This window comes from Dama dama, chromosome 8 (assembly GCF_033118175.1).
Source record: "Dama dama isolate Ldn47 chromosome 8, ASM3311817v1, whole genome shotgun sequence".
In the NCBI taxonomy this organism is placed as follows: Eukaryota; Metazoa; Chordata; class Mammalia; order Artiodactyla; family Cervidae; genus Dama; species Dama dama.
Genome location: NC_083688.1, coordinates 23,874,427 through 23,886,199, shown reverse-complemented (window position 1 = coordinate 23,886,199; position 11,773 = coordinate 23,874,427). Strand labels below are relative to the sequence as shown.

General features: G+C 44.7%; 1 protein-coding gene across 1 annotated transcript; it reads left to right on the top strand.

Annotated features, from left to right (window-relative positions):
- Positions 1 to 1,369: 1,369 nt before the first annotated feature.
- KCNE4 (potassium voltage-gated channel subfamily E regulatory subunit 4) lies at positions 1,370 to 5,442 on the top strand. The gene is made up of 3 exons (XM_061148638.1): positions 1,370 to 1,456; positions 2,167 to 2,312; positions 2,876 to 5,442. Exon 3 carries the CDS (start codon positions 2,902 to 2,904, stop codon positions 3,406 to 3,408), a length of 507 nt encoding a protein of 168 aa, XP_061004621.1. The 5' UTR covers positions 1,370 to 1,456; positions 2,167 to 2,312; positions 2,876 to 2,901; the 3' UTR covers positions 3,409 to 5,442.
- Positions 5,443 to 11,773: the final 6,331 nt, after the last annotated feature.

Genomic DNA, 11,773 nt, shown 5'->3' with positions numbered 1-11,773 from the left:
GGTTGTGCCTGCATCATTTCATTTAACTGTAGGAGAAACATATGCAGGAGTCATCCTGGGGTCCCAGAAGAAGCAGGGCCACCAAGCAGGCCTCCAGGAGAAATTCATCTGGAGTGTTCCTTCCTGACACTTGCAATGGATTTTGTTCTTCCTGTGTCTCTGGATTGCTTTATCCTTTGGACGTCATTCTAGATTCATCCACGTCTTTTCTTGGTTTTACTGTTTTGGGACTGTTGGCTTGATTTTGAAGATCTATCTTGTCTGAAACTGCAGTCTCTGTTTGGCTTGCTGGCACCAGACTTTGTACTTCCTTGCTGTGTAAATCTGGTAACTCTCCCCCTAGTTGCCTCTCTGTGTCTTAAAGCTTCTAGTTTGCAGTGTTTGGCCATCCCTGGGTGATTATTTATCTCATACATCCCAGGGTACATAAGCGTCACTACTGGCGTCAACAATCAACAGGCAACACTCTTATGGGTTTCTCTTGTTCTCATGTCCCTGGCAAACCACTGTAAGCATAGTTGAAGGAGGAAGCCTTCAGGTACTTATGACAAGTACAGGTTGAGGAGGCCATGTCTGCTTTGGCCGAGGAAGCTGTGGAGCTTTTGAAGTAGATGTAACTATGAGGATGTCCTTATGGATGTGAGCCAAGTTCCTGTTATGGAAGATCTTGGAGTTGGAACGGTCAGCCTGTTGATACTAGAGAGTCAGCTGAAGACTTATGGGTGAGCACAGATCAAACCACAGGGTGAGTAGACCAGTGGGGAAAACAGAGCATGTGCTCATCATTCTGCTCTTTCCACAGGTGTCCAAACAGAATTAGAGCCAGGCATTAACCCACTGGCAGCAGTGAAAGTCCTGGAATATATATATATAATTTCATCATTGTATATATATATATAATTTCATCATTGTATATATGTGTATATATATATCCAGCTTCATATCCATATATATATATATGGATATCCATGTATGTATATATCCAGCTTCCCGCTGGAGCAGAGGGAAGGTACCATGTTTCCCTTCAGATTCAATTTAACAACAGCAGGACCACGAGAGAGGTTTTCTCTAGAGTTGATTCCCCGCAATAGTCTGGCTGCAATTCACAGGCTGTAGAACAATGGGGGTGGGGGGAGGGGGGAGGGCGCAGAGAATCCCTTTGGGTTTATTTCAATTTAGCATGAGAGCCTCTCAGAATAAGTAAGCATCCTGGGGAGAGGAAGGACAGACACCAAAGTCTCCAATTCCTTTGGCAATTTTGATCTCTGTGAACATTTTAACCCAGCGTCTGCTAGGTTTCAAAAGCTTGAACTGTGCTCAGTTGCTCATCAGAAGAATTCCTGCTCCTCCGCTGACCTGCTCCTCCCTTGACAGCAAAGTGATGTCTGAATGGTCTCTGTGTGACACTCTGGAGGAGCAGTTATATGCCCTAGAACTGGAGAAAAATTTGTCCACAGTAAGTATCTTGCACTGTAAACTGTCTCCACTTCACATAGACTGTTGAAAAGCATCTGGAAGATATATATCTATTATTGTTAAAAAAATAGATTTATGAGTGTTATGAGATTATGATGCAGAAGACAGAATCTCTCAGTGTTTTTAAAGTGCAAACCCACACTCTCCAGCCTTAAGTCTTAGAGTGATCAAGCTGACAGGGACTCAAAAACTCACACAGTTCATATAATTTTACCTACTGAAGCCCCCAACGTCCAACAATTTTACAGTTCAGGAATCTGAGGTGCGGAAAGGCTCGGGGAGGATTTATTACATTTGCATAGTCAGTGGAAGAGCTGAAACTTAAGCCCTGGTTCCTTGATAGTATATCCTGCACTTGCCTCTAACTGTCTTTTATCTAAATTAGGGCATTTGACTGACTGTCTCTGAAAACCTGTGTTGACATGAGGGTTATTTCCCAAGAGGGAGATGAAGCATGAACTAATTTTCAATGAGAGTGAATCTGGGGGGAACAGTTCCAACTGGGCACATTCTTTCCTCCTTTTTCACGGCCACCTGAAAACTTTGGCTGGGTGCTGGGGGTGGGACGCTCTTCCCACTTCCCAGTCTTTTTCTTTTCACAGCTGCGGAGTTCAGTGATTTGAACTGCTGTGCTGTGAGTTCACTGTTCACTCTGCCACGACCAACCTCTGTTGTAAATTTTCCTCCCAGAACACGTGACGATGCATTTCTTGACTATATATCCCAAGAGCAGCGGCAGAATTGTCAGAGCGCCGAGCACCACACGCAGGAAGAAAAAGGCTCTTGGACTTGACGATTTAGGAATTCAGGACTTGGGACAAATTCGCCAGCTTTTGGTAAGTCAGCAATGCCACTTTGCTTCAGAAACATATGAAAGGCTACTCCCAGCAATTTGTAGATGTGATTTGCTCTTCCTTTCCTTTTTTCTAAGGCAGTTTTGTCTTGAATTAAAAATAGGTTGAGGTTTGGCAGCGAAATGTAAACTTTCTTTTTTTCTGCTCCATCAGCTCAAAAAGTTTCCCAGGGATTCAGACGTTCTTTCTTTTCTCTCTGCACCTCTGTCTTAAAGGGATTTCTTTTCTTTCTTTTTTTTTTTTGCATTTTAAAATGATTGAAGCAAAGCTTCTCACATGTTCACTTTATGAAATGAAAATCTGATTGACATGTAAAAAAAAATGAAAGTCTTCTTTTCATTTCCTTCCACTTCTCAGTGCCTCTTCCCTCGCGCACCCCCGCCGGTCACAGCTGACCCCTGTTAACCGCTAGGAGGGACTTATAGTTACTTCTCCAGGCAGCAGTTGTAAACCTTTCCGATCCTGTAGTTCCACAAACCTGGGGCTGCCCCCTTCCTGTAACTGCGGTCGGCCGGGAGAGTCCTAACCTGCAGCTTTCTCCCCAGCTCCTGGCGGTGTGAGCTGAGCTTCAATGCTGATGATGGAGCCTCTGAACAGCACCGACGCCGGCATCGCAGCCCCTAGCGCCCCCCTCGAGTCCCCCGTGTCCGGCAGCGGCCACGGCAACGAATACTTCTACGTTCTGGTGGTCATGTCCTTCTACGGCGTTTTCTTGATTGGGATCACGCTGGGCTACATGAAATCCAAGAGGCGGGAGAAGAAAGCCAGCCTCCTGCTGCTGTACAGAGACGAGGAGCGGCTCTGGGGGGAGGCCATGAAGCCGCTGGCCACGCTGTCCGGCCTGAGGTCGGTGCAGGCGCCCACGATGCTGAATGTGCTGCAGGAGAGCGTGGCGCCAGCCCTGTCCTGCACCCTCTGCTCCATGGAGGGTGACAGCGTGAGCTCCGAGTCCTCCTCGCCCGATGTGCACCTCACCATCCAGGAGGAGGGGGCGGACGATGAGCTGGGGGAGACTTCTGAGACCCCCCTCAACGAAAGCAGCGAAGGGTCCTCGGAGAACATCCATCAGAATTCCTAGCACCCCTAGGACCTCTGGAGGTGACCCTGTGAACCAGCACCCTTAGAGCGAGGGACACTTTTCGTGTCGGGTTTCACTTTTGCAGGGCAACTGCCACTTCCAAGGGACCCGCGGCAAGCCCCTGAAAGGGGGGTGGGGTGGGGTGGTGGCGGTGGTGGGGGTCAAGGCTCGGACGCGGCCAGCCGCAGCCTGGAGTCCGCCGCACGCCTGCGGTGTAGACCTGCCGCTGAAACAGGCCTGAAGACGCACGGTGTGTACCTTTCCTTGGGGCCTTGTGGGCGGGGTTCCCGTGCAGGTGGGATGTCCTTGCGATTGTACTCTCAGGGGATGCCCCGGGTAACTCCTGCAGCATCTGCCTACTCCCAGGGCTGCCAAAGCCTTAGGGCGTCCCAAGGGACTAGTTTCGGTTTGCCACTTTGCCCAGAGCTTTGTTCTTCTAGATCTGATTCGCTGTAAGAGCCTCTAATGTGAACCTGTGGCATTAGTTCACCGCAGGTTACAGAGCTTCTTTTAGGGCGTCTTTCCGGATAGAGCAGGGGGATATTTGTTGGAGGGGGACTTTTGATGGGAGGAAGCTGGAGATCTCTACCTGGTCTATTTGCCTACTGTCAGGAGAAAACCAGGCGACTTTTAAACCGGTCAACATGAGCTGATATGGTAAGAATAATCTGCTACTTGACCCTTTGTCTAACCTGAGACCTTGAACTCTGACCTGGGATCATCCAGCATCCTGTGCTGGCGTGGCATTTTTTTTTTTTTTTTTTGGAAGGGTTTCCCCAGAATCTAACCTGCACGCTGAATGGCTGTGCAGGGAATCTTCCTGATCTTTCCAGAAGGGGTGATGGTGGGGGTTGAACCAAGCCAAACTGTTAGCTCTGCTGCTGCTTTTTATTCCCAGCCCGGTTTTCTGAGCTGGGAGAAGATATACTGTGGGCCTCCACGACATGGCATTTGGTCACGTAGCTGAGACTTAGAAGGGCATACTCTGGCGAGATTGTGCAGAGTTGGGGGTCCTCTGTTTGTGAATCCCAAGCCCAGACTCTGATATGCTGTGTGGTCCTGGGCATGTCATCCACAGACTTACTGACTTCCTGAGACTCCTGATCATTTAGATCCCCAGGGGGCTGGGAGGATGTCTTTAGATTTTAAGACTCTGTGATGAATCCTACATGGTCTGGTGTGAGGAAGCTTGGACCGAATATTTCCTTGCTGGCCAATAGTCTGCGAAAGGATCTGCTTACTTAAAGGAGCAGTTGGAGATGGAGAACACGTGTAACTGGGAGATCCAGGGCAGCTCACCCACCATCCCCTGCTGTCCACTTTCCCAGCAGTGAATCCAGGAGGCAGATCCCATATTTCACTCTGCCGAGTTGTCTGGGTGGTGAACTGTTAACACTCTGGTTCAGGGAATGAGACATCTTAAGAGAAAAGACTCAGGAATGCTTGCTAATGTCTCCCTGTATTCCTGTGGCCAGTCACTTTGCAGCAGACTCTGAGCCCTTGAAGACAAGGCAGAAGAGAAAGACACCAAAAGGTCAAATTTAATTCTAGTAAAAACATAAAACTTTTTTTTTTTTTTTTAAAACAAACACAATCTCCCCAGACTGGAGACAGCAGTGACTACTGTTCCCATGGAAGGGTTAACAGTGTAGGGACTGGTTTATCAGTTCGCCTTAACATAGTGCTAGAGGAAATTTATGTTTCGGGGGGAAAAGGGCCCTCCGTTCACTTTAAAATTCAGAGTGTGGATTTACTCCAAAGGGGGCTGTTTAAGGTGAAAGAAGCCAAGTTGAGTTTGGCCCCTTGCCTGGAATCACTTGAATTCTGAAACTTTACTGCGACGGACATGTGCCTTGTCACATTTTCCATTGCTTAATCCTGAAGTTTGGTGCAAGTCTATCTGCGCCTATTAAAAAGTGATGTATATACTTCCTTCTTATTCTATTAAGTTGTATAAAATTGTCTTCTGTATTTAACAGTTTGTAATTTTCACGATATTTTTTTTTATTTAAATAAAAAAACACATTTTCCCTATGGAAGTTATGAGTTCTCTCTTTGATTCTTCAGTATAACTCCTAGTGTCTAAGACATCCTAGATGCATTTTTCCAAGCTATCTCTGAATCCGGGTCATCTTTCAAGTCAGACTCACATGAAAGCATATCTTGTTTCTGCCTAAATCATAGCATGAGCGGGGCTGGGGCTTTCCTTCCTTTGAAGGAAAGTTTTTCCATGCTTTGCAGTGAATAAGAAGCAGGCTGCACGTGGGTCTTACATCCACTTCTGTTTTTAAATTTGGTGGTCATGGGGCCTTGTAACTTGAACATGGAATGACATAGTGACTGTTGCGAAGATGTTGCTCCAAACCTGGTTGCAAGAAAACCTTTGATTTACACATTGGCTCGACGAATATATCCACACATGGCTGCAACAGCGCAGACAAATGGGCAGGGAGCAGCTGTATATAGATGTTGTATATACATTCATATGGACACATACATGATGGGGAGGGAGATTTTTATATATGCACAAACTTAAGAACATACCCAAGCACACAGGCCGTGAGTTGGGGTTGGTCCCCCTTGCTCTCCCAGTGCCCCACCCCCCCCGTCCCCCATGAAGACTGATTGTGAGGTTTCCTCCCCTGGGGTCTTGCTTTAGCTCTGGTCCACAAGTAGAGCACAGTCAGCCTGTCTCCCTTCTTTGTATTTACACAGTCAGGAACACTAAAGAAAAATTGCCCAAACCCGTGACCTGTCTTAAATTATGCAGATGGTAGAGAATGGCCTGACTTTTCTGTTTCTCTGTTTCATGCAAGGTGTTTGGCTTTTCTGTTTGAAGTAAATGCTTCCCTTAGGTTCACAAATAACTGTCTCCCGAAAGGATTTATCTGGCCAAGGTACAGGGGAGCCTGGATCCTTGTCAAAGGACAACAAGCATCTCAGTCCACCTGCGGGTACTTTGACAATGTAAGATGAGAAGATTATTTTATTTTACTTATTTATTTTTTGAGAAGATTATTTTAAAAGACATGGAAGCCCTTCAGTTTATTCCAGCTTAATGTTATTTTTGGGGAGGAAACAGTTAAGGAAAGAAGCTTTTACCGTGGGCGGAAGAAGAGGGAATTCTAAACTCTAATTGTCCTAAAAATATGCGGAGTACACTGTGTCGTTTTAATGGAATATTTGTTTTCTTTAAAAAAAAAAAGAAAACAAAAAACTTCTAAGCAGAACCTAAGACCCAAGGGGTTTAGTCTGTGTGGATTTACTCATGCATGTGAGAAACTGAGAAGGGAATTTGGCCCCGAGCACCTAGGATATTAGAACCATATTTTAAAGCACTTAAATGTTAGGGATGAGGTAAATGGATCGTCTTGCTTGTTCCAGGCTGTTCTAATTACACCTTTGTACGTCAAAGTCAGACAGGGATGCTGCAGAGAAAAAAAAGATTTCTTCCACGGGCAGAATCACGGGATCAAAACTACCGGGAAAGGCTGAAGCTGGGCCAAGGAGTGAGTGCTCTTGGCCTGTGATTCTGGTTGGAAAGTCGATCCCGTGGTACATTTCAGAGCTGCAATTGGAGGGTTTTGTGGTCAGGCATGCACTTTCAGGGCTCAGCTGAAGAACGGTCATTATTCATCCTGTAAAATGCTGCTCTGACCCTAGACGCTGTGGAATGGATGGAACACAGAGCTTACAATGCCATGCATACCCTAGGTTTAGAGCATACATTTGCTGAATCGTCTCTCCCAGAATCTAGGCACCTTGTTGGAGAAAATCACAAGCAGCATCATGGGTCGTGGAGCAGGAGGTGGAGTCTAAGGTTGGAGGGAGCCACAGCAGCTGATTGACCAGGACACGGGCTGGACCTCAGGATGCAGGCTGGAAGTAGGGGTTCCGAAGAGGCTGCACTGTTGCTCTGGGAAAGGTATCCATCCTCTCTGACCTGGAGGCTCTGTATTTCAACATGAGGGCACGCAGGCCTTCCTCTTTGGGGAGCTGCTACTGAGAAGCATGGTGAAGCATCCTACTGAACAAACTGAATGCGGCATGAAACTTAAACCAAAAAAAAAAAGAAGAAGAAAAAGAAAAGCAGCTCCAGGCTTCTACTTTTTCAAATATATCCTGGGCACACATCTGCACATGAAGTCGCTGAAACCTCCTCTACAGCACGGTTTCCTCAGGAGACGGCAATGTTCAGGGAAAGTACACATTTTGCCAAAGGAGAAGGGTCATAAGAGAGAAAAACCACTGTTCACTTCTGCCTTTCCCCATTTCTGAAATGTTTCCTCCCACAGGAAGGAACAGTTTGGGATGTGAGCTGTTACCATGGAGATAACCAGCCAAGGTCACTTGTTTGAAGGAGCCCATGGCCCCAAGGCACTGAATCATTACGGAGACTTTAGGAAGCTGGGATCTGGTTCTTGATTCAGATGACCGAGCTTTGAGCTCACTGCAGCTTACATTCAAAGCTTGGAGGAGAGGGCACAGGGAGAACACATGTGTTCACTGCACACACACACATATACACATACACACACATATACACATACGTACACACATGCACACAACACCACATACAACCCCATCTTTCTTCTCCTTGCACTTTCTGTGCTCCATTCGATATGGGGCAAGATTACTTACAAAGTAAGTAATATTTTCTTACATTGATTTTTTTTTTGCTAAGAAACATTATCCAAGAATCTTTGTAAAATCTTCAAAGATCAATATACAATGAATATTACACAATATCACATCAATACCTATATTTACTTTTTTTCTGTCCTTAATGGTTTTTCACTCCCTGTTCTGAGATGGTAAATAACATCATCTCTCTTAATCAATTCCAGCTGTTATAACCAAGCACCATATTCTGGGTGGCTGAGAGCATAAATTTATTTCTGACAGTTCTGGAGGTGACAGCATGGATGCCCTCTGGTGAGGATCCCTTTCCATTTTCGGGAGGCTCACTTCTCACTGTGTCCTCATGTGGCAGAAGGAGAGCCAGCTAGCTCCACGGCCCCTTCTAAGAGTGCTAATCTCATTCATGAGTGCTCTACCCTTATGACCTAGTGACCTTCAAAGCCCCCATCTCCAAATTCTATCACATTGGGGATCAGATTCAACATATAACTGTTGAAAATGAAAGTCACTCAGTCATGTCTGACTCTTTGCGACCCCATGGATTATACAGTCTATGGAATTCTCCAGGCCAGAATACTGGAGTGGGTAGCCTATCCCTTCTCCAGGTGATCTTCCCAACCCAGGGATAGAACCGGGGTCTCCTGCATTGCAGGTGGATTCTTTACTAGTTGAACTACATGGGAAGCCCTATGGCTGTTGAGGGGACATAAATATTCAGTCTATAGCATCTCTTCTCCTAACCGCCCATCCTGTTACCCTCTTCACTTCTTTCCGTTACACAAAAAGAACAACAGCAAAAAAATCCAGTAACCACAACTCACAATAAGCTTTTACGGCATGCAAAGCATATACTTCACCTGGTTGTTACAATCCTATGCTTTAAGCTTCTACTTTCTTCTAGGTACGTCACTAAGTGCTGGGGAAAATGTATTAGTAACACCGACTCAACCCCCAGAGAGGTCATAGTCTCCATGTAGATGAATTTGCAATGGAATATTACTTAGTCATAAAAAGGAATGAAACCATGCCATTTGCAGAGATGCAGATGGAATTAGAGACTGTCATATAGAGTGAAGTAAGTCAAAAGAGAAAAGCAAATATTGTATATTAATGCATATATGTGGAATCTAGAAAAGTGGTACAAATGAACTTATTTGCAAAGCACATGTTTGTTCTCTATTAGACGTATAGAGAACAAACATGTGGACACCATGGGGGAAGGAGGGGGGATGAACTGGAAGATTGGGATGACATATATATACTATTTATGTATTAAATAAATAACTAATGAGAACTGACTGTATAGCACAGGGAAATCTATTAAGTGCCCTGTGGTGACCTAAATAGGAAGGAAGTCCCCACAAAAGGGGATATATGTATATGTATAGCTGATTTGCTTTGCTGTATGGCAGAAAATAATACAACATTACAAAGCAACTATACTCCAATAAAATAAAATAAAAAAAAACCACATCTCTGCTTCTGGTTAATCTATAACATTAATTGAGGATTTCTGTGTGCAGGGTCCTTTGGATATCAGAATACATAGCTTGTATCTTTGAATAGTTTTAGGGCATAGTGGTGTTATTAAATGGACAAAATGTATTGTTTACCTAGTATTTGCTTTACTCTGTGATAGGTGCTTTCCCTTTGATAATCTTACTTAATTATCCCAAGGAAACTCTGGGCGAGGTCTTTGATACTGTTAAAGTAGGTATGAAACTCGAGGTTCAAGGAAGTTGCAGGTCAATTTAATGAATGATCAGGGTTCCAGTGCTGGTCTTGGATATACAATCTGATGTTCTTGAAATCAGCAAGAAGCAGAGAGACTCAGAATCTAGTCCCATCCCAGGTATTAGGCCACTCTGTGGTATTACGTATGTCGCTCAGCCTTCTGGGCATGCTTCCTCATTGGTAAAATGGAGATAATGGTATCCTCCCTCCTGACCTCAAAGCACTGTCAGAACAGCTTAGGAAGCAGCTGGGAAAATAGAGTTTTCTTACAGGGACACTGATTTGTTCATCTTGGATAGGCAGCTGTGTGTAGACGTCATAGCATTCATCAATATCCAGTTCTTCTTCCCTTCTGAGAACATGGAAATTTCCACTTCTCAGCTCCTTTTCTTGCCCCTCCTCCCCCACCACCAGGGGTCAGGCAGGCACAGGACTCATTCTGCTTGTTGTAAACTGAATGGAAGTGATGTATGTCACATGTGAGCTGAGTCAGTGAAAAGCCCACGTGTGATTCTCTGTTTCCCTCTTTACCTGCGTGTTGTCAGCCAGACATCTGTATGTTTCAGATGGTACCAATACCAGGTAAAACCTGTGTCAGCCTGGAAGAATGAGTTATTGCATAGAAGGCAATTGTTCTGGAGAGTTGCCCAAACCTGCAGCTGGCTTTACATGAAGCAATAATAATCTAAGTTTTGGTAAATATTGAGACATTGGGGTTTCTTGCTACTGCAGTATAACCTTGCCCATCAGATTTAATACAGAGTTTGACGATATTACACAGACAGAATGTTGGAAGTCACCTTCTAGGTTATCTAATCCAACCCCTCTGGTCAATGATGGGAAAGTTAAGGCTCACAGCAGTTAAGTATTGTGTTCAGAGTCCCAGGAAGAGACAGGAGCAGAACTGGGGTTACAGCCCAGGTCTCCTGCCGACAGTTGGTTCTAATCCTCGTGGTAGATATGCCATGGAGGTCTCTGTCCTGACTTAGTGAAATCAAAATAGCCAGAGAGGGTCTTCTCCTTTGAGCTCCTCACCTTGAGCTTCTCTGAGCAGCACTGAGTCTATTTACTGGCTTCACAAACCCTGCTGGGAAGTAGTTTCTTTTTTCCTGGTCAAACCCTGGCATTGACTGCCCTTTGGGAAGAATGGATCTAAGCGGGCAGAAGTAAACACATTCCCCCAAAGCAATGCAATGTGACTTTACTGGAAACATTAATAAAAGGGAAAAGCTATAAATAGGGGGAGGGAAATATTCGAACGGGGTTGAATGTAATTGTCCTGTGCACAGCTTACTGGATTTCAGCTTTCGGTTTTATTTTTTGCCTGCTTGGGCTTAGCTCCAGTGCCAGAGCAGGTCACGGCCAGGCGTCCAGTGCAGAGTGCTCCCAGGACTGATGTTCCTAGGTTCCAGGCAATGATCCTTGAAGGAAAATGCTGAAAATTCAGCTCTAGATTGGTGTTTCAAATGATGCAGAAACCAATAGACATGTCACTGATCATTATTTTAATGTTCCTAGCCCTAATACGCAAAGAACGATCTCTCTCTCATTTCAGTCTCCCTTTTTTCACTTAGAACTTCTCCCAAAGAATGGAATATGGTGCTTGGATAGAGCGATTTTTGTTTCTTTTTCAAAATTTCCTCCTTTTTATATTCCAATTACACTATCTTCATGCCTCAATTATAGCAGAAGTGAAACTCTTTCTCATAGGATCATACACCTTGTGAAAGCTTGAATCATATATTATTATTTCTAAAGGTAGTACTGAGTTTGGACTGGAATTCCTCAAGACTCTCTCTTATCATTTTCTTTTCTTTATATTGTACATATTCTCCTTGGGGATTCCATTCACCCTCAAATTTTCAACTAATATGTAAATTATTAGTGAAATCAAAATATGTAAATAATCACCTGTCTTGCGCTAAGCACCAGGCATTGTTCTCAGGATATTTAATTCTCATGATAAGTTAAGACAGAGGAATTTTTAAAC

Bases quoted from the DNA above. Each gene is read 5' to 3' on its own strand.
- KCNE4 (XM_061148638.1), top strand. From the start codon at position 2,902: ATGCTGATGATGGAGCCTCTGAACAGCACCGACGCCGGCATCGCAGCC.